General features: G+C 33.7%; 1 protein-coding gene across 1 annotated transcript in view; it reads right to left on the bottom strand.

The window, feature by feature from the left end:
- The window catches only part of KIF6 (kinesin family member 6), a 151,044-nt gene that overhangs the window by 97,167 nt on the left and 29,419 nt on the right, over nucleotides 1-24,458 (bottom strand). Inside the window, exons 7-10 of the mRNA XM_054280030.1 lie at nucleotides 18,719-18,925; nucleotides 13,664-13,807; nucleotides 9,302-9,388; nucleotides 6,207-6,310 (exon numbers count right to left, since the gene is read on the bottom strand). Of these exons, the coding sequence (XP_054136005.1) occupies nucleotides 6,207-6,310; nucleotides 9,302-9,388; nucleotides 13,664-13,807; nucleotides 18,719-18,925 (542 nt within the window). The remainder of the gene's footprint in view (nucleotides 1-6,206; nucleotides 6,311-9,301; nucleotides 9,389-13,663; nucleotides 13,808-18,718; nucleotides 18,926-24,458) is intronic.

Raw genomic sequence — 24,458 nt, 5'->3', positions numbered from 1 at the left:
AAAAGGGGTGGTTTGGACTAGACAATCAAAAGACCAAGGTTGGTTTATGAGAGAAAAAGGTGCCTACTGCCTTTAATTCTACACATGCAAATTTTTTTTTTCAGAGAAGAAACATGTCAAGTAGCTTGCTGAGTAGATGATTTCCTTCTTCAACAGCACTTTATAAAAACAATCCAAAAGCGCATACAGAAAGGAATGCTACTCACTGCCAGCTAATAATTGTGGCCATAACAGTAGTTATGTTCTAATCACTAGAGTATATATAAAAGTAGCAAGAGAAAACCAACCTTTTTTTAATCAAAATTTTAAAAAATCAAAATATCTACAAAGTAGGAAGAACTTGAAATAAAATGAAATTACATAGGACAAGCATAATAGTAATTCAAAGAAGCCAAAAGTACTCATATGGATGAACACCAAGATAATCTTACCGTTTAGAAGACAGAAGTAGTTAAAAAAACTCTGTAAAGTATCACTTACAGGTTATTACTTACAAGCTCAAAAGAAAAAGACTACCAAAAAGTATTCAAAGTTCCAAAATATGCAAACAGATATTTAGTGGTACCTTCAGAAGAATGCACATGACCAAATATTCAGGGAATTTCAGTGAGATTCTAAAAGTTTCTATGATCACATTTGGTCATATATACTTGAAAATTGGCTCCAAGATTTTTTCAAACATATAAATAATCAATGGAAGCTATGTTATGTTTTCTCCATACAACTCACTAATATGTGTTTATTACACTATTACTGTTGAAACCATATAACATTAGATGACTGGTATAATTTTGAACACTAAAAAGCAGGACACAGTCAATCATCTACTTCCCTCCCACCCCCATGCTGAAACAAACTTGCTATCCTTTGAAAAGAGCTTTACAGTTTATTGTCTCTGAATAGTTTCAATGTAAAAGGTGATCAGTTTAAATAAGATTTTTTTCCCCTTCTTTCAGGGGCCTTGGAACAAAAAGCAGGATCACAGAAAATTATTTACAATTTAAGCACATAGCTTAGCTGCATGTATTAGGAATCTGAGTTAGCATGAGACATCTTAAGACTACTTTATAGCTAAGGTAGCTTGTTTTCTCTTGAATACTGCCTACACAGTTCATGTTGGTCAATCTGCTAACTTCTACATCTATAGTCTGCAAAAGTGTGTTGCCATAAGGCAAGGTGATATGTCTTTATTTCTTCCACCTTGCAAATGAAATTGAACACTGACATCAGCAAATAAGAACATTTGCTCTGCTTTGTAAAAGAAGCCATTTGTTCAAGAGCTTAACTGAGTAACTGTTAAAGGTCTATATTGTACAACAGTGCAATATTGTTAATACTATGATAGCATACAGATGTCACTATGTTGAAACAGAACAAATGTAAGACAGAAGTAATGAGATCTCCAGGACTTGAATAACATGAACAATATATATGACTGTTGAAGTAAAAAATAGAAGTGTCTGTAATAACATATGTATCTCAAAGAAATAAGGTAAAGTTATTAATAAATTGAAGTGCTAAGCCAGTACTTCCGGTCCTGTTCTCAGAGATTTCCAGCTGGCAAAAGCTCTGGAAGCGTGGGTTCTCTGGAACATAAGATGTTGATTTGAAATCCTGACTTTCTGGGCACATACTGAAATTTGCAAGTGAGCTCATTTATATTATTAAAAAAAAAAATCACAAGTTATTCAAACAAAAAGGACTTTCCCTTTTACTTTTGGCATATAATTCACAAAAAAATCATTTGAAGGTAATTTAATTCTATTCTAAAGCATAATGCTGAAACCTGAAAGAGTACAATTTCCTTGTATTTGGGATGTAGGATGTTATTTTCTACTTTTTAAAAATAGTTCAAAGAGCTCCTTTTCTAATTTTTTCCCCTTAAATATGAAACTAATTCTTCAGCTCAAAGAAATATTTAGATCAGCCTTTTACTGCTGAGGAAACAGAAGACAAGATCCAAAGCAAGCAATTCAGATTTTGGAAGCATTTTATGAAGTACATTCTGAACCACTTATGTAGTCTAGCTGAAATTTTTAAGCTTTGCTTTTTAGATAAACAAAATGAGAGCAGAAGAATTAATTTATGTTTAACATTTATGAGAACAAACTAATAAAATGAAAAATATGACACAGTAATGCAAGTGCTCACCATTTAACACAGAATTCTGAATTCCAGAGAGCTGTAGCTTTAGTCACACAACTGATAAGGTGCATCATATTATACTTTACCATTTCTGAGAAAAGTCAAGAGCATTTGTTTTCCATTTTGTTTTAAAGTTAGTGAATAGTAGCGTGATATTGTAGCAATTATGAGGAAAGCCCATTTGACAGATTTTTTTCCTTCCATCAAATAAAAAAAAAATAAATCCCTGAAAAATTTTGATTTTTGAGGGAAAAAACAATAAAGAATGAAAATCAGCTTATTCATAGGCTACCTGCAAATATGTAGCAATTCCAACTGCATTGAGTAGCTCATCAATTTCCTTTGGAATGCTCTGAATGTAAACAAGTAGAATGAAGCTCATCGTTATGAGAAATGTTCAGCATTTTTTGACTTAGTAAGTCAAGAAATATACAAAATATAATTTTCACCTATTATTAACACTTGTTTCCTGGGTAATCACTAACACCTAGTTCCTGCAACATATGTAGAGAGCAAAAAAACCTATGCAATACCATAAGCATTGTGTTAGACTAAAAAATATTGGATCTACACACATACTACTGGGCTTGGTTTCATTTTGGCATCTGTCTTCTACTGAAAAGTGCCTGAGATAAAGTATTGTGTGGGACAAAAACAATAAATGTGTACTCAGTGCATGGAGTTTCTCACTGACATGTTTTGTACCTTTGACCATCAGTGCTCAGCATCAAAGAATTAAAAAAAAAAACAACCCAGGATCAGAATACTCTCAGCAGATCAGTTTTGCTGTGACCTCTGTTAAAATACATATGATGAATCAAAAAAAGTACTAAAACAAATCAATTTTTTATAAGACTATCCTTTGTAACAGTTCTCCTTACTAGTCAAGTGTTTGCAATAAAATTAACCACAGTCAGACTTCAGTCAAAGTCTAAGAATTTGGAAAATAACTATATAAACTTGAATTATTTACATAGATATATATACACACACACACAATGAGATATAGTTTATTTAAGTTTAAACAGAAGATATTTTAACTCAGCAAAAATGTCTAAGTAGGATTTGAAATCCATAATGACCTTAATTACAGTTTCCTCTCTGACATTAAAGAAAAACATCAACAATAAAAACAATAATAACAAAACAATCCCCTACAATACTAGTGCTTTAAAATCATTCTTGGGTGGCCACTTGAAATAAAGCACAACAGAGTATGTTGCATTATCACCTTTACCATGTTTCTTTTCTTCTTCTCCCTGTCATAACAAACTGATCTGTATGGCTCCTGATAAATAATATTATTTAGGTTTCATTACAGATGCGAAACCAGATGTAAATCCCAACATAGACATTTTCCAGTAATAGTCAATCATGATTTTATCAGCCATCATCCAGGTCCATACTTCTGTTTGGACTACTCACTTGCATATTTATTCTTTAATGTGTACAAACTCTCCAGATAATGAGTAGCTCCAAGCTCAGATGGCCAGTCCCAATAAACAGAACTGTCATGGAGATTTGCTGTTATGTGTTGATAGACTCTAACTGGAGACAGAACACTTAGATTCTATCTGCTGATTGTCATAAATGCTCAGAACATTAATGGATCTCAAGCTCAGACATGTAAATCAGCATGGTCACAAATGTTATTGCCATATGAAAGAAAGCTCAAAAAGTATAAATGTTCAAAACCACAAAAAGATACTTTCATTGAAGTAATGGCTTTTTATACTATCATTTCATTATATTTTCTTTTGGGTGTTTGTGCTGCATCAGCTGTTTATCTGTGAGCACTCTGTTTGCATGAACACAGACAAATGCAAAACTCATAAACACAGACATTTGGTATTTTCCTTCCCTTGAATTGTTCTAGAAAAGATTGACTTAGCTTTCAGCATTCCATTCAACTGCAGCCCAAATACCAACAAGCCAGTCTGACTCATGCATGTGACAGTTATTCTCTAACACTCTCTTTGCCTCTCTGTTTGAACAACTCTATATATCCAATTTTCTTTTTTTTTTCACTTAAAAACATATTAAGAAAACAATCCCTGAAAAATGTTATTATATGGCATTGATGATTGATGAGGTTAATTGTTTGAGGCCTTTCTTGTCCAGTATTGATCTTCAGGAAAATTATTATATCCCAGTCAGCAGTACTTAACTGCTGCTCTATATTTTAATTTCACAGCATTTGTTCCAAGAAAGAGCTTAATTTTGAAGCAATGAATCGATGTGCTACATGAGCCTGAATAAATATAAAGAAATGATAAATTTAGAAACCTTAAAATTTTGCATTGACCTAGCGTAGCTGAGGTCCTTGAAAGTTATTTCTCATTGCGCGACTTAATACAGGTAGAAACTCATAAAAGTGTCCACCCTGCTTCTTTTAGGAGTAATGGGATGCAAAATTCCTTGTTATGAGCCTAGAAGAAACCTTTTCTGATAGTGTAATGCACTATATATGTGCTACATAGATAAAAAGGAAAAACATAAAACTAATATGCTTTTTAGTCACAATTCTGAAATCAGGCCTCCCAGAGGTATGCTACAGTGCAATTTTATGCAGATGGTACATTCCTACTTTTCCTTTGCATAATCATAATGAAAAATTTAATAAACCATTAATCCATTACTATTTATAACCTATTCCTATTTATAAGACTGCCATTTCCATGGCAAAAAGATAAAAAATCTTAGCAAATAAGATTTGTGACTGTGGTCTTAGAAAATTCATATGATTTTCAAAACCCCAGTTTCTCTACACAAAGTAAGCAGCAAACAAGATCACAGTGGAAAATTAATGTGACAGATTTTTGCAATTATGCTATGAAAGCACTTATTTAAACTAACATATAAATTATTTAAGTATGTCTGAATGAAATCCCTGAAAGTCTGTCATCTTTTGAAGATTAAAAAGGTTTATTTTTACCCTTCTGCCAGGGTAAAAAGAAGCTAACTAATAAGGGCATTTAATTCTGCATATCATGAAAAAGAAAGGTGCTTTTCTTTCTATGGCTAGTCTTGGTCACATCTCATGCTATTCTGCAATGTTATTTGTGCTTTGACACTCATGTTTGGGCAGATGATAAATACATATAAACTCCATAGGAACTGCTGGGACATTTCTGGTTAGGAGAATATACTGATAACTGATGATGTAAATGATCAATAATGAGAACAATCTACATGAGAAATTGAAGGTTCAAGGTAGCATCTTGTCCTCATGTCTCCAGACTCTCCTATGTGTCAGGGGAAATTGTTAGCACTGGCAGTTGTCTTCTGGAGCAGTCCCTTGAGAAATTAAAGACTAAATATTCCCACAGCTTCAATTTGGTTACTGTTAACATCCTAATCAAACAAAATTAGGTAGTTCTTTCTTTATAGACTTGAGGTACAGTAATTAAATAGGTCCATACTACAGAATCAATTTTTCAAGCCTAGAAATTGAATTCAGTCATTGTGAACATTTAGACCTGAGTAAACACATCATATTTAGAAAGTTTCTATATGCTGTACCGATCTGTTACCAAAAGCTACAGAATGTTACAATATTTACATGAATTAATAGTATATTTCAACAGAATGTTCCGTTTAAAAAAAAAAGAATATTTGGCTTTCAAGACACTGACTAATCGTGGATCCGAAATGTGAGATTTCTTTTGGTTTATATCAAACTAATGCTGCAGCAGGATACATCTTAGCACAAGAATATTTTTTGGAATCTGCTCAGATTGCATATCCAGTTTTGAGAGAGACTGTTTTTCATTCTGCCCTATTATACAACACTTCTTTTTGCCTGGCATTTCACAGGCATTCCCATCCTTTGCATTTACTTTACTTCAATTCCTCAATGCTGAGGCTGCAAAAACATGAGCCAGCAGCCTCACAGAGCTTTTCATGGAAATCTGCCATTCTAAACTAGCACCTAACTCCACTTTATTTTTCACTCAAGGAAGCTTAAAACTCAGAGATTAATTTAAATATTTATGCCAATAAAGAAACAGATGAAAAGTATAATAATAAAAGAAGAAAATGAAAACAATGTAAGACATTACTGAATTAGCTCTTCTTGGGAAAGCTCTGATGTTCTTTGCTTGCCAGTCACCAGTGCCAACTCATCCTTCAAATCCTGGATCTCCTTTTTCAGCTGGATAATCATCTACAAACAGCAAGACATAAACCAAGCATCACCAACAAATTAATAGCTTGTTTATGATTTTTTCAGTAGAAGGTCTAGTTTAGGTAAATATACTTTAGTTTTCTCTTTTTTTAAACAAGATGTCTTTTCTAAAAACTGTCAAAATACCTTAAATACACCAAGCATTTTTTTCCCTTTATTTCCATTTAAAAACCCAAGAAAAGTCTTCCAAATTCAGTAAATTCTTGTGTTAGAAGACTTGGCTGTACAGAAAGAGCTCAAAAGATATTTTGCAAAAGAGAAATATTATTTGACATAGGAATAAAAAGACTTTTTCTGACTCATTCATTTTGCCTCTTAATAATGAAAACACATTTAAGAACTGACACCTTTGTTAGAGTAAGGACAACTATACAACAAAAGCAATTTTTTTTTCTTTCTCTTATAGAAGCAGAAATTTCCAAGCAATATCATAATTTTAATCTTACCTTTTTTTCTTTTTCATGTGACATTTTGCTATTATTAAAATTATTGCATGCTATACTTGTAGGATGCATCAGTTGCTAAGAACAAACTGATGGCAGGAAGCAACATAATGAAATTAAATGGTATTAATGAATAGTAATGTGATAACATTACATGGAAAACTTAACTAGATTTTTAAATTCTAGGAAGTCATTGTCAGAATCTGTACTTTGGGAATAAATGTCTGTATAAAACCAAATTTTACTAATCACTAAATTCTCAAAGCCAAATTCTACAAAGCAGAGTAATATGCATATACCTAAGTCCAAGACACGAATGAGTGCATTCTTGGACACTAAATGGTTGATTATTTAATGAAGTCTCTCTTTATATGGCTCAAATGTATCAGTAGGCCAGTGCTATTTTTAGGTGGATTTGCATACACTGATTCCATGTGCAAAATAACTTTCCAAGAGAAGAATGTTTTTAAGGGAAATTAATCATTTTGATTGCATGCACTTTCCAGTAACGAGATTGTTGAAATCAATGACACATATTTTTGCTGGATGTTAAAACTCTTTCAAACATTTCTATTTCTTTTAATGGTTAATCATAACTTCCTAAGATTTTACTTTGAAAACTCAATTATTTTAAATGTGCATATGATTACTTCTTTTAACTCTAAACCTACAGTGTATAGGGTTGTTCTTAGAATAAAGTATGAAAGTCTAAAATATTTTATTTAATAGCCTATTAAAATTATGACTGTTAATTAGAGAAGCTGCAAGAACACTTAGAGAATGTTGCAGGCCAAACGTTTTACCCTAATTTTACGTTGCCCCATTTTGGTGCCACACTCTGATATAGTTTGTGTCAGCTGGTGAGTCAAGAAAATTAAAACAGCTGAATCACAGTAAGATCTCTGTTCAATGTTCAAATATATTAGGATGATTAACTTCAATCTCACAACAACAGAAATCCCAATTTCAGGATATGGATAGAAGATTCATTTTCAAGTCTTATTAAGACAAACAAAAATCTACAGAAGGCAAATAACTTCATTTCTATTTTTACATGAACACCAGAAGAGATGAGGTTTAATTCAAGACCTCAATTTTCAATTTAAATTATTTCCTTTAGCCATGAGTGAGAGAGGTTCAAAGACGAATCACTTAAAAGTATAACAGGTACAAATTCATTTTCTCATTAAGATAAAAAGTCAGGAATTCTACATTATGAAGAATGAAGTTTACACAATAATCTGACTTAACTCACATCCACCAAGAGGTATTGTGAACACCTTTTATAAAGCATGCATTCGACTCACAGATGATAGATACTGACAATAAATTGTGTTTTGATTTTTCATAAAATTAATGTTATTTTATTAGAATAAAATTTAATTTTTATGGAAAAGATCTTAAGTCCAGCACTTTGAATAATAGAGTTGCACCCTGGGAATACACTTAAGATGGGCAACAAATTCCACAATGAGCACAGGGCCATATAAATTCAAGGTACTTGTGTTCCCCTGCTTTTTCCACAAGAGGGGATGGTTTTCTAACTCTCATGTGTCCACTTTTGCTTTACTTGCTAAATGATCCTGCAGAGCAAGACATACCAAACTTGTGGAGTATAGCTCCACAGGATGTAGTAAATGTTCAGGAGCCTGCATATGCTTTACCTCAATCAAAGCTTTCTGTGGCCATGGAAGAAATGCTTTGCATGATTTGCTACTAGAAAGTCTATGTATAAAAGAAAAGAAAACAGACAGATAGAAATTAAGAAGTTGTGCAATGCTTATTGGGGGTTTTTTGCCTTTTTTTTTAACTCTGTGATACTATTGCTATTAGAAATTGCAAGGAAAAATAAAATAAATAATAATAATGACAAAGGAAACCAGCTGAAAACTTGACAAGGATCTTCTATTCCCTTTGAAAGTCAAGAAGAAGAGACAAGAAAAAATAAAAGTACAATTATTAACAATAACAGAAATATGTTAATTACTATCAAGTAACAATGAATAAAATCATCAGCTACATAATTAGCCATTTCTGTCTCCTTTGCTTGTTTCCCTCTTTTTTTTTTTCTTAATGGTAACTTCACAAAGTTCTTTGTTCCTATCTAAAATGTTCCTTGAATCAATTTCAATGAAGGGCTTGGTACATTTCTCAGCTTTTTAATACACAAATTGTTTCAGCGAAATTGTGTGCCTTCATCAAATGATTAGCAATCTTGGTATGCTCTTAGAGTTTTAGAACCATCCAATGGTCTGTGACTATGATTTAGGAATTATCACACTAAAGAAACAACACTAAGATGATAATGAAAGTGACCATTTCTCCTCAGATGCTCTAAGAGTTGAGAAAGCCTTTGATTTGATAAAGATCCACTTAATTATAATTGTGTCCAAAAGAAAAAAAGTGTCCAAAGAAAAAATTTAATGGCACTTTTCAGTATAAAATCCCCAACATCAATTTGAATGCTATTGATTAACAAAACTTAAGCCAGGCAATCTCCTTCCCTCTGTGCCCAGACAGTTCTCACCAATCTGGGGTCAATTTCTTCATTAAGAACTGCTTCATTCTTAATAAGAGCAACTCGCTGTGCAAATCTGCAGGTTGATATAGATTCCTGGAAGAAAAATTTTAAAAAATGAGAGAGAAGAGAGAATTCCAATTACCTTTGCACCAGGTAAGTAGCCAGACTGCTAACGAAGCCATTAAACTACATTTCCATTTTTTGAGGATGTTACAGAAATATTCTACCATTTTCTATTCCAAAATCACAATACTGAAGGGAAATTAGGTTAGTATATTAATGACAGGAGCACATAAAACTGTTAAATCATAGGACATATTTTACTGATACAGTTTATCCCCTGAACAACTGTGTTTCAGGTAAGTCCCCAGCTGGAACTACAGGATAACAAAGCCATGCTACACAGAAGGCAATAACCTTTGAATGATGAGAAAAAGAGAAAACTAATAAAGTTGTGTTTTTGTTGTTGTCATTTTGGTTTTGGTTTGTTGGTTGGTTTTTTGGTGAAAAAGGGACTAGGCAATTTAGGTAAAAGAAGCTGGGGAAAAAAATGGAGGGAAGAATAGTGGAAATCCAGGACAACTGAGAAACAAGCTAGGAGACTTGAAACTGGGAGGCATACAAGGGAACTATGATACCAGATAAAAACTTGTCAGATGAGCTAAGACAGGGATCCACAGGACTGAAAGGCAGAAAAAAAAAAGATACGAGACTGAGTTGGTTGGGGAAACTCTGTGACAGCCATTGTGTATTCCCATCTAGCAAACAGAGAGAAATCAAAGATGCTGATAACTATTGTTCTCACATTCTAGATCAGCTGATACTTAAATGCCAGACCCTGTTATAAGACAGACATATTTAATGAAAAAAACCTCAGCACCTGCATCAAAGTTCAGTCAAGTAATAAAACACAGAATTAAATCTTAAAAATAAATCTTAGAAATTCAAATGATCCTTGAGGATGATAAACCCTTATGGGATGTGGCAGCCTGCATTTAAAAGAGAATTTGTTAGCCCCTAAATTAATTCACTACTGTAACAGAATCGATTTTCAGAACAGAAGTAATTCTGCAGTTTTCAGTCTTCCAGTATAGGAAAACACCAGTTTAAATATTATGTTCATACACCTTTTTCTACACAACTTCTGTCCCTTTAAGTGCTTGGAGGTTTCGGTTTGGAACGTTGAATAAGGGTTACACGAGGAAAGATGATTCTTGCTAAAGACACAGGATACACACAGAGAAAGGAAGGCCTTACAATGAATAGAGTTTCACAGTGTATTAGTTGGGCTCTATATCTGTCTCTGCTGCTCCTTTGCAATGATGATGAGCCAATGTGATTTTAATTAAATCCTATATGTATAGTAAGTACAGTTATATGTACAGTACACATACATATATTTCCATTAGATCTCTTTGCCCCATTTAGTGTGCAGCACATGTTAAATTAATGAGTAGGTATGTTCTAAATGCTAGCTTACAATTTGCTTATTCCATGCCATCAAAATGGTAATCAAGGCAGACATCTAATTTCCTAATAATTTTTGTATCATGCTTATCATCACAACACCTCAGGGCTTTACAAGGATTAATCAATTAACGTTTTCTGCAAGTGTGTGGAATGATTATACTTAACAGAATAGAAACTGAAGTCAAAAGTATCAAAAAATCATACTCAATTGTTGTAATTTTATGATCTGCTGTTCAAAATAGCTTCCATTCTGCTTCAGCTACTGGTATATTGAATAATGTATCTACAAATCAGAATCAACATCTTCATCCAAGCACACCAAAAAAATTTAATGTAGTGACTTAAGAAATTTGGTAGAAGTAGGAATATAATCCAGTTCTATAGGATAATAATCTATTTGTCCTTTTCATACGAGTACCCTTTCTTACTCTGAATTTTCTGCTTCATTACTTTCATTACAAGAAGCAACACCAGGTCCTTCAGAAAGTGGCTTTTATTATACAACTTCAATTCATACTGCAGATAGTTCTATCTTGTGCATTGTTTGTGAGTGAAATGAACTACCAATGGAAAAAACCAACCAACATGCGACCCTAACATAGCTATAGATAATGACTCATGCACCTATTCTAATTCTGACATTTTCTGATTAGCAACTTATAATCTTTTTATATTATTTGGACATATTAGCTTATCATCCTCCTTTATTATTTGGACATTCCAAATTTTGGGGATCAAGGAAGGGATTTTGTTGTTTTGTTGGGTTTTTTGTTCGTTTGGTTTTTGTTTGGCTTGTTGTTGGGTTTTGTTTTGTTTTTTGAGGTTTTTGTTCCATTTTATTTTATTTTTGGGAGGACCAAAGAATAAGATCTGTGATGTAAATAGTATATATTAAAGCAAGAACATGAAAATTTTAATAGCTTGTTCTGGATAATTGTTTGACCTAAATATTTCCAAAATAGAAATCTAGAAAACAATGCGAGATACACCTGATGAATTCATATATGAAAGGCTTCTGATCTCACCGAGTTTAAAATAAAATTAGCAAACTTCCCCAAGTTTCTCTGTAACCAGACAATATGTTTGCATAACTACATTAGCAAGTCTGAGCAATATGTCTTCATTTAACAGCAAAGTCCACTTTTCTAAAGGAAAGGTCTATAACTAAATGAAATACGGTTTGAGTATAATATTTTCCAATGTACTTCAGAAAACAGTCTTAGACTAAATAGTTTTTCTTTTCTTATTTAGTCATATTAGAATGCTTTTATGTTAGGAAAATCAGGAAATAAACTGATTATAATTGGCTTTGAGCAGTGTTCTATTTACTCACATTGCTACATGTTCTAGAATAAAATAGACTAGACTATTTCAGTTGGAAGGGACCTACAATGATCAGCTTATCCAACTGCCTGACCAAGTTAAAGCACATTGTTAAGGGCATTGTCCAAACACCTCTTAAATGCTGACAAGCTTGGGACACCAACCACCTCTCCAGCCTGGTCCAGTATTTAACAATTCTCTCAAATAAATGCTTCCTAATGTCCAGACTGAACCTCCCCGGGCATATCTTTGAACCATACTCACACAATCCATCCCTGGACACCAGGAAGAAGAGCTCAACACCTCCCTCTCCACTTTCCTTCCTCAGGGAGATGCAGAGAGGAATGAGGCCACCCTCAGCTTTCTTTGCTCCAAACTAGACAAGCCCAAATTCCTCAGCTGCTCCTCACAGGTCATTTTTCCAGACTTTAGCCAGCTTTGTTGCCCTTCTCTGGCTGCACTCAAGGACCTTCACATCCTTCTTAACCTGTGGGGCTCAGAACTGCACACAGTGCTCAAGGTGAGAACAGCAGACAGCAGGATAATCACCTATTTAGAGCTGCTGGTTGTGCTGTTTCATGTGTCCCAGCATGTGGAGCCCTCTTAAGTGCCAGGGCTGCTCCTCTGACCAGCACCCCTGGATCCATTTCTGCAGGGCTACTTTCCATCCATTGGTCTCTCAAACTATGTTTGTATTGGACATTACTCCAATATAAACACAGAACTCGTTAAATTTCATCCCAATAATCACAGCCTAATGCTCCAATATATCTAGATCCATCTGCCAGGCCTTCTGTCTCTCAAGAGAGTCAACAGCATCTCCCAGTTTGGCATCATCAGCAAACATGCTAGCGGGCAATTCAACTCCTGCTTCCAGATCATTGATGAATGAATTGAACAGAACTGGCCCTGGAACAGATCCTTGAATAATATCATTGCTGACCAATCTCCAGACAGATGTAGCCCCACTGCATCTGTCTGGAGGCCTTTGATAAAAACTACAGACCTTTGATAAAAACTACAGATCTATTTGTAAAAAAGAGAAAACATCACTACACATAATTCCAGTTCAGGAAATCGGTGACAGGATACAAAACATTTGAAACATTTCCATAAATCCCAAACTACCCTCCCAATTCCCTTTCTTTCTGAGTGAATACTCCATTTGTCTACCACAATCTATAAAATGGACTCCAAAGAAGTCTAACAGAAGTTCTGCCAAGGTTTTAAGTGGAAATGCATTTTTATAACTCAAAAATTTATTCACCAGGAAATCAGTAAATTGAAAAAAAATGTAGCTCATCACTAGGTGCAAGTAATTTCCCAACTGCTCCTTGACTTGAGATTACTTAGAGAAAAGCACATTTTTCTAAAGGATTTGTTTCTATCCTAAAGCAATTTTCATCGATTATCTATTTCTATTCCAAATTATCTCCTAGAAACAAAATTAAAATATCCTTTCAAAAAGATAAGAATAAAAGCTTACACACTTGAATTTTAATCTATACTAAAAATCAAAAGAATAGGATCTAGAGAGAAGTGACAAGATTTTTGTTCAAGATAGAAATAACATACATCTATGTTTCTTTTGTCCATAGCAAGCATTGCTATCATGGTAGTCATGCAGTTTCCTCCCAGGCTGTCTCTTAGCACTGAGGTCATCATAGAGTTTCGGTAAGGAATGTGGGACCGGTTTTTCTCTGCAAGGGCAATTATTACCTGAAACAATAGCAAAAATAAAATACTTAAATTTATATGTCTCTTAATGTTTGACGTATAAAGAACATATCCAACATATAAAACATATAAAGAACAAGTCCAAATGTGCTCAAGAACTTTTGACACAACAAAACTGGGATGCTTATGCACTCCACTGTTAGCTGCAAACCCACTGGCTTTATTGAAAGAATTCCAAGTTAAAATTCAGTATGTTTATATGTCTTTGTAGGAGCTGGACCTGAAAGACCAAATACATTAAATTTTATCATGCCCTAGCCTTCCAGTCTCTCAGCAACATGGAAACTGAACATGATAAACTCAAACCCACAGGTTTTCCTAAGACACAGGAACTTAATGAAAATCTTCCTCATACTTTTTTGGTCATAACTACAAAATATGTATAGTATTAAAGTAAAAACTTCCTCAATATTTGCTAAAGCATGCTTTAAAAATGACACATTCTTAAAACATGCACTTTGTACGTGGGCCAATATATTCATTTCTGAGAAAATGTCTTGGAAAGCAAAGCACAAATAAAAGGGTGCATGATTACAATGTACTGCTGGAAAGAAATGATTCAGTTTAGAATATGTATGCCTTGGCCAGAAAGGAAATTGTACACCTACTATTCTCAGTTTCCCTCCTCAGCTGTTTACATTATGGACCTAATTATTAAATAAAAAGCTAGATTACCCCACGATGTCCTGTGATATAAAAGATGTGAACTGTTATCTGGCCAAGCACGATATTGAAAATCTTCAGCTATATGAGTTGTGCAAGCTCTCCTAAATGATCAGGAGTTGTTTTTTCTTTAATAAATGTTACATATTGGTGTATATTTTGTTTACACTACATTAAAAGAATGCTATTTTAGAAAATTTAGTAGTGACATATTTGTGGCATTAGTTTCTCTAAATGGTCTTCACAAAGTTAAAGCTTTAAGTCTTACACTGGCAGCCCTGAGAAACACAAATGCATAATAAGAAAATTACTGTCTTGTAAAGGAATCTAGAAACCCCTTCCTGGATCAAGGGTTTCAAATCTCATATGTTACTACTTGTTATATAGAAACACATTAAAGCTTTGTAACTTTATAATATTGTGTAGAAATTTCATAGTAGTTCAGCACATACATTAATAAGCACATTCTCAGCCTCTGCCACACAGAGACCATAAATGGAATAGACAAGATGAGAAAAGAGCCAGAGAGAAGATATGTTATTTCCATTAAAAATGGGAACATTGTTACAGGGAAGTTCATTTTTTCTGAAGTCCATGCAGGAAGTCTGCAGCCCAGTTAGAATCTGAACCCTCCCACACTAACGCTGGAAAGCTGTGACCAGCTATCATGATGCAGAACCCATTGCACTGTCACGTGACAGTCTCATAACACAAATTATTTTAGTCTAAAGTCCCATTAGTAAAACTTCATCTACATAGATCTTCACAATCCAGTCAAGTAATCTGGAATAGAAAGAGGAGACTCCTGAGTACTTTGACAAAGTGACAAAGACCACCTGTACAGAAGCTGAACCTGGATTCTCTAAGAGGCACCAAATGTGAAAGTCAGAAAATTGTCTCATTTAAGAAGGTGTTATTATCCTTTAGATATAAAAAGTTTTTTTTTTAATAGCTGTAATTTTATGCTTAATAATGTCACTAAAGCAGAAATCTTCATTTTGAGTGGGTCAGATAAACCACCTCAAGCCCTAGTAGCTGTCAGAACTCTTCTCACATTTTGTAAAATTGTATCCTATATGAAACAGAGCAGATACAGTCACTCACAAATAACCCCACTGACACATGTGGAAACACTGCTAGCGCAACAGAAAGTGCAAGACTCGCAAGTGAATATGACATGATCTGAAGTGCGCCCAAGAGTCCCTGTTTCCATCCACATCCTTTGTGCAAGGAGCAGATTTGTACCAGGATCTCATGCCATCCTGTTCTTAGAGAATCCTCAAGAGATGGGCATTTTGGCATGCATCACTTGCAGAAACAGCTGTCAGGTACACCTCTATCTTGCTGTTTAGTGTATCACATGCTCTGAAGCCATATTCCTGCTTCAGAGGTCTTATTTTTGTTTCCCATCCTACTTCCCATTTCTGGTAGAGTTTAGAAGCTTAAACTGTGGTCTTTGCAGAAAAAAAACCAACCAACAAACAAAACAAAAAACCCCAAGCAAACAAACAAACACACAAACTATAAAAAAACCCCTTTGGTAAATTTGGGAAGCAACCATCCATTAATGGATAAAAATCTTTCAACATTCTGTAAAAGGAACATGTGTTAAAAGAGGGTTAACAAACACATTCATTAAAGCAATGAGAACACAGTAACCTGGGGGTTTTTTTTTGGGAAATAATTCCATTATAGTGTCAAATCACATGGCAGTACAACTTAATTTGCAACTCTAAATCTGGTCCAGGATCTTCTATATTTCTATCTTAAGGGAATATCTACATATGCACAGTTACATTGCAGTTGTAATTCCAGAATGCACTACTACATCTCTCAGACAAAAAAAGCTACCCAGATATAGTAATAAGTACTTCCAAATTCCTGCTATCATTTCAGATCAGCTACAAAGAACTATCTTCATTTTTCTCTAGATGTTGAGGCTGCTTGGAGTTAAGGTTTAGTGGATTTATTTGAAGACTTTTTTTAACATGCTGCTGATATTTAACAAGTAGATCAAGCATGGTAACACAGAACTGTGTTCTTATTGTCATCTTGATAAAAATAATTTAATATGACTATTTTACCGTGAAAAGTATTTCAAAATGGCATAAATCAACACTAGACCACCAGTAGATAGCTAAAGACTTGAGAATTTTAATAAGAAATTAAAATTTTGAAGCATTTGTGCACTTTAATATATTATTCACTGCAAGTTCAGGATTGAATGGTTAAATTCCCAATTATTTGGGGGAAAAAAGACATTTTTTTATTGTCTTTGGTGGTCTTTTATTCAATATTAGAAAACATTTCTATTAATACACAATCCCAGACAGAATATGACATGCCTATTTCCAACAGTACTTCTCTAAAATAGGAATTAAAATTTCCATGAAAAAATAATATCTTTCCCTGCTAAATACATAAAAATCATACAATAAATAAGAAGGGATCCTGAATATAATTTGTATTATTCTGAAGACATCCATTTTAGAGTCACTGATACTCATCACTTCCCTTGAGTACAATTTAAATACAGACATTATTCTTGAAGGTAAAATTTAAACAAATAAGGGGCATGAAAAAAATCTAGTGCGATAGTAAATGACTGACTGCCACCTGCTGTACCTTAAGCTTCTTCTTTTGACAGATGAAATATCTCTGACTATAAATTAAAGGAAATCCAAGAGATTTGTTCTTGTTAACAGAAAAACACTTAAAACTGAAAAATATTCTCCCCTGCAAGTAGAACTGTTATATTTCCTAATCATTATTTTAAGGAATTTTCACTTATACACACCAACAAAATTTTCAGGTTTAATGATGATCTCCTCAACTGCATATTTTACTAAATAGCACATGTACTATAATGTAACTCAAAAAGTACAGATTTGAATTTTAGAGTTAAGCCTTTTTTCTTCTCCGTATCCTCCTTAATTGTCCCCCTAAATGACAGCCGCACTGACCCGCTATATTTCTACATAAAAATTTTTAAAGCCTTAGGAGAAAGTACTGTATTGTCCATTGGAATTCCCAAAATAATTAATTTCTAGCAACAGGAACAGTGCATGCTGTAACTGTGTAAGCAATATTAAATATTTGGTTTTAGGAAGAAATTAATTTCTCTTCCGGGTGTGGGATCTGAAATGGACACTTGTAAATCATCAGTGATTGCTTAATAGCGCAGCATTCACAAAAGAGATTTCATTCATTGCCAAGTGTTTCTTACTCTAATTTGGTAAGCATCATAAACATGCACTCATATAAAACGTCATGGTAGGTCAAAGAGATATATATTAAAGCCTTAATTTTTTAAAAATAGTATTTAAATAATTATTTCAATAATTAACTTAATAATGATATAATTATCGCAAAACATATTAATCATAATAATAATCACCATAATTAACCAAACCTTTTTACTAGAAATCTTTATCTCCAAAGTTTCCTTTCACTGCTGCTGTCTGAAGTATTTTTTTAATTAATGAGGTTGGTTAGGAGCAAACTATTTGCTCAATATTTGCCTTTTCCAAAGAAGAAAACCAAAAAGCAACAGTGAAAGAAGAATAAGGATTTTAGTACACCTTATTAAGACGGTGAATATTTTTAGTAACAACTGCTGAATGACAAAGCTTTGTGGAGATTAATAATAACTAAAACAACAATAACAATATTTTATTCATTTATTATTATACTACTTCTATGAATACTATTGGTATAAATCCAGTTACGGTAGCCAATCCATAAACACATTACCAATGATATCTTCTGCCTTAAAAAGATCATATTGTAGAGGCATAAAACAACACACGAGGGAAGAGCCCAATAATTTACCATATTACAATGCTTGAACCAAATAAAGCCCAAACACTTTCTTTTCAGTGATACATTCTGATCCCAGCTGTGGAAGGGGAAGAAGATTATGCAGAACATTTTTAGGAGAAATATAGCTCAAATCTTGTAAATATCTTTAGTATTTCAAAGAAAACAAAAAAACTATTTTGGAAACACTACCCTGTATACCAACTATAATCCTACTGCTTAATTGTTAAGTTTGTTCTAAATTAAAATATTTTATTTTAAAGGAAGACATATCAATTCAATGTTAAAAAATCCCCTGCAATAAATAGCCTAAGACTAAGCAAATATTGCAATAAAGTTTTCCAAAACATTGCTCATTGTCAAACAGGATTTTAGTAAAGGTAGAAATGTTTTACTCTTTTTCAATTTTACCTGCTCCAAATAATGTAATGACAGGTTGATATATTTGGCTTCTGTCAGTAAGTGGCCTCCAATTCCACTCTTTGCAACACGTTCTGATCCAGCAAGATCTACTAAATGCAACTTGGAGCGCCGGATAGTTGCAGATCCAGGTTCCTTGCTGGAGATGTGAATCGTGAAAATGCAGTGAGACCGGCTTGAGGCTTGATTCATTGGTGTCTACAATGACAGGAAAAAAAAACCTCTCAATGTTCAGTAGATAAATAAATTCAGCTCTTTATAGCTCAGTAATCTGGCAACCAAAATAATCTATCCAAATTTTTAGCTATTGGACCAGTAATGAACATGCAAAAAGAACCCAAAAGGATTTACCTGACTTTTGTATTCTGGAAAAATACTTGGATAACTTTAATCTGGACAAATTGTACTGTAAGCAATTAAGGTTGGTCCAAAATACTCTAACATCAGCAAAACAAGCGGTTTTACTACACGAGGAATACTAGAAAAGGGCAGCTTGACTGGAGGAAAAGTTACGGAATGTTGATTTCTGAGAACTTAATAATTTCCCCATTGGTACATAATTTTTTTTTTAATGATAGGTAGCTACCAGTGTAACAAGGACTAGGACTTCTATAAGGCCTTATACTTCTGAATTATTACTTTTATTAAAAAAATTCTGCTTGGCAAAATCAATGTCAGACTTTTAGGTGGCATGATAGAGTTTTCATAAAATATTTGGCTTTAAATATATTTTTTTGGGAATAACTACAGCCACACTTCCTTAATTTAAAACACAGAAAGTCTTGGTCAATTTTTAGAAATGTGCAGTCTTAGTATCACTTCAGAGGTTTTCTCAATATATTTGAAATGTAGAACTAAAAGTTTTAAACAGCTCTCAGTTATTTAACTCTAGATTTTAATTACTATATGCCATCACATTTGCATTTTTATTAAAAAAACATATAAAATACTTTTAAACATTGAAAGCACCTTTTGTTTACTTTTTTCAAGGTATTGTTAGAAACTTAAATCTAAAATTACTTTACATAATCCTCATTTCATAAATAGCTAAAGCTTGAGATAATATATGGAGATTAAAGGTTTAACATACAGATAGTATTTTTATTCATAAACTATAACAAGTATGACTACATTGTTCTCAGGACATAAATGCTGACCCTGCAAAAAAAACCAGAGTAGTAAAAGAATAAATCAATATTATTGAGTCAGCAACTAAATCTATATTTATTTATAGCTGCTGAAAAAAATAATAGAAACATCCCGGTTATACTGTCTACATTAATCTCTGGTCTCTACTTTATTCATTCTGCAGTAATTGTTTTATGTAGCCCTATCCTGTGATTCAGACCAGATATATAAACATATTGTCTTTTTTATTTACATAATCTGCTTTAGCATGCAACACTGCAGATGTTAAAAGGGCCTTGCAGGTACTGAAGATGTTGTCTTAGAGATACAGAAAGGACAGCTCTTAACAAAAAGGCTACAAGTGAATTGTCCTTTCACAGGAATAATATGGGCCATTTGGTTCAATTATCTCCACTTCAAGTTCCCTTTTTTTTTTTAAGTCTTAATAGTGCCAGCACAATAAAATGGCTTTTGGGAACAGATCCAGCTTAAAAAGAAGAAAAAAATAAAAGAGAGCAAACCATATATATTTAACCTAGATAATTTTCTTGATATAGCCACAGCACAGCTATAGAAAACAACTGTGCAGGATACCTGAAAATGGCAGCATACTGGATGCAAACAAGTAGGTAGTGTGCAGAAACAACATATACGTGTAGCCTTTGGTGAAAATTCTGTAAGGAAATTTCAGCCCTGGCAGTATTTTCTTTTGGGCTGCTTTACCTAATACAGGCAAGCTCAGAGGGAGAGGGAAAAGAATTTTCTTTATTAGTTCATAAAGATGAAGAATTTTAGAATTCATAATCCTGTGAAATGAGCATCAGAGTGCAGTTACATGCTATGCTGTCCTCAGAGGTGATGCTGGGCAAATGAAGAGGAAGTGAGTTGTAGTGTTAGAATGAAAATAAACAGGCTGAGGGAAAGGTGTCAAGCAAGAAAGCATTCCCAAACTTACTTAAAATGCAGTTAGACTAAGAATAAGTTATATGCTGTGAAAATGTACTTCATTCAGCAATTCTGATTCCATGAATAATCAGAGCCAGCTTCACTTATTTGACTGGGACACCTGTGACTTTTTTATTTGCAGCAGGACTGGATTTTTTTTCCAGCTAAAAATCCACAACAGAATTAATAATTAAGTACATTCTCCTTGACAGAACTGATATTTAGGGACATTTTGCACTACAGAGATAGCATCAGTCACAGTATAATGCAGAAAAGTCTAAGCCAGATCAAGTATCAGTACAGGTGGAAGCACAAAGCAAATGTTGCTATAACAGAAGCTGAAGAAATCATCATACTTCTGAATAAGCATTGTTAAGCAAATGTGAGATTCACACTAAAGCAAAACCTTGTCTATTTCAAAAAGGGCTCTTAGTCACACCCATTTAATGTCAACAGAGGCAAAAAAAAATTCAAATCCTAAAAGAACATAATTTCAGGACTCTGAGTTCCAAAAAGCACATGGCAATATTTGTTCTACAAGGTTTTTATTGTCTATTCTGATACACTAGCCACAACTTTATTTTGAGTGTTCCATGTAGATTTGGCTGAACTAGTCATTAGAAACTCCATTGATTTTCTCTCCACAGCTTTTTTTTTCTCATGTAAATGGAAAAAAATTAATGAAGCTGGTTTGGAAGTCATTGGCTAGAATCCCAAACTGGTATTTTTGTGAAGTCCTTCTTCAGAGTAGAACCATGGCTTAATCAAGACACCAAAACTCCTTTCTGCAGTATGATACTCTTTGCTTTGGAGTTCCCATATACAGGAAGCTCTGTTAGAACTCTTGCAGAAAGCATACAGCAATAAAAATTTAAACTGTTAAATGGGATGCGACCATGAAATGTTAATTTCATTATCGCCCCACTCTTAGCTACTTTTACCACACAAGTAGATGCACAGCACAGAAGAGAAATGATGATGTGTTGGCATCTCTAGTCCAAGAACAAGCCTTTTACTATTTGGTTGTTATCTTATACAACTTCTGAGTATCAAATTCATCTGTTTAGAAAGTTTGAAAACAAATAACATTTTCTGGACAGTGTCTCAGCGCCTACTAAAATGTTCCTTTGGTGGTTTTCAGAGTTCATTTTGGCTTTGTTAGTAGTATTCAAACCATATGTATATGAAATCATCCTAACACTGATTTGATGTGATGAAGGAAAAAAAAGAGAAAGAGGGGAGTGGCCTGGTTCTCAGCAGATGGTTGCTATTGTGAGAGCTATATATAGAACAACTGATGAGCAGCAGTTACTTACAAAGAATAATTTTTTCCAGGAATTCTGTTACATCATAAACCACATAAGCAGACTTCAGATGCTTTGTGATATCACGTGAACACTACAAAGGACTTAATGCCAGTTCATCTATTGGTGCCCATTTGTAGCTTGGCAAAGGACAAATTCAGTAATATTGACTTGGCAAAGCATCAACACTTCTTTTGATCATGGAAAATACGTACAAGGTGTATTTCAAGCCATACAAGCCAGTCTTGGTTTTTTTTCCAGGATGACAATATACCCGTGCTGAAATTAAATAAATTGGATAGAAGCTTTGTGACTTTAACTGCTACTTCTATTTGTACAATGGTTGCAAGAAGATGTCTTCTACTCAAATGAGAATCTACATCACAGTCATACTGGAAGAAACTTCTGAGTTGGATATTTCTGTCAAGGAATGCAAGGTCAAGAACCATCCAAAAACTTGCTGGAACCTAAGCTGTCCATCTTAATCTAATTCTTACCCATCTTAAGTCAGCAAAACACTGCAGGAGCTCTTCCTTATACAGGAATTTATGTATTTCCCAAATCCTTTATTTGTTGCAGCTGTTGTTATAAATGTTTTCACTAAAAATAGCCAGAAATGGATGCTACAGGTCTAAACAGCATTCTTAAGGATTGAGGATCTAAGAAAGAGAAAGCTTCTTAAACAGGACAAAGACGGATGAAAAGCTGTTTGAAAATCACCACTAGACTAACAGAAGCTGCTACTATCTGGCAGAATAATGTGTTAAGCATGGCTGCCAAAACACTGACTGAGATAATACATGAAAGACAGCAGGACCACTGGGAAAAAACAATTTTGCAGGTGATAAATGCAGTTGTTAAGCCCATATTGCAAACCATTGCCACTTGGCAACTTACACCATTCCAGTGAATTTTTTTCTTTCTTGAATCAAAATATTTAGACAGCAGAAGAACATGATTTTCCTGTATGAGTGAATTAGTGATTAGCCAATGCATAAAGAGATGTCAATTCTCAGTGTTCAGAGTGTTTTGAGAGAATGTCTCAGTGAAAACTTACAAAATTTTCTTTTAAGGAATACTTCTTTTTCTTCTTAAGGATTTTTTGCTTCTGAACTTTTCAAAGAAGAGCAAGGACAAAAAAGAGAAAGTACTGATAGCATTCAGGATTGATTTCAAATCAATTTTCTCCAATTTTGTGCTACAATCAGAGGGATATCTGTAGGAAGATGCTCTGACAACTACAGTAATTTCACAGTTCAGATGGATATCTCTGTCTAATGAATATAAACTCCAGTTCCAATAGAATTATCCTAAAAGGAAGAGCATACAAATTGAGGAATAGGAGGTGCCTGTCTTTATATCTGGTAGATGACAGAAACCTCAGTATGTCTTTAGTTCCCTTTCTAAATAATATGTTACAAGTATAGGTGCTCTTCAGTTGTACTTAAGTACACTTTGTCATAGTTTGAAATTGAAAAAAGTTTTCTATGAAAATATCAGGATCAGAATAGGTGCAATCATGTCCTGGAAGCAATACTTCATTTTCGTATTTACTAGAAGTACAGTTTCACAGTTAGACCATGATAACTTTTAAACTCAGGTAACTTTTAAAGTAATTAATATTCCCTGGTGAAGACATTATTAACGTTATGTTATATATTGCCTTTTATCCATATAAATCCCAAAGCATTTTAAGGACTATTCAAAGTAGTATGTATGACCAGTAATATTTTTACCACACATGGAAATGAAAACATCTGTGCTGCAATAACAATACTATTTGGTGCTCATAATACAATATTACAGATTTGTTGGAGTGGAAAGAAGTTAATAATTGACACCAAAGAGGAACCTAGGAAAGCAGAAAGTTGTAATTTCTTCTAGACTGCAGCACTAACCCAGAGAGCATGCATTTTTGTCAAAAGTGGCATTTAATCTCATATGCTCACACACTGAAATCCTATTTTTCCTATCTCATCGAATTAAAATTGCAGTCAAACACTACCACTGGGTTTCTAGATGTATTCGAGAGAACATTAATGTACAATAAATACAAATAGAATGAGTTCAATTCACAGGTCACAAGTCAGGCCCCACAACTAACCTTAAACCATAAAATTTCATTCTTTCTTGAAATAATTATATTTAAACATTGCCAAAAGCTTACTGATTGCCCCATTTGTCCTTCAAACATTTTAAATGATGGAACAAATACTGTGTATTATACACTGTGTGCCAAATTTAGAAAAATGGAGTGCTGTAGGTATCAAACCATGCCCTAAAACATTTCCTTCCTCATTAAAGCAAAATAGCTTTTCAGTAGAGGAAAAAATAAATTCTAACTGTACATGTCA

This window comes from Melozone crissalis, unplaced genomic scaffold (genome assembly GCF_028551555.1).
Source record: "Melozone crissalis strain CALT ecotype California unplaced genomic scaffold, PUWL_Pcris_2 ptg000027l_1, whole genome shotgun sequence".
In the NCBI taxonomy this organism is placed as follows: domain Eukaryota; kingdom Metazoa; phylum Chordata; class Aves; order Passeriformes; family Passerellidae; genus Melozone; species Melozone crissalis.
The sequence above is the reverse complement of the archived record's forward strand: the minus strand, read 5'-3'. Positions and strand labels throughout refer to the sequence as shown.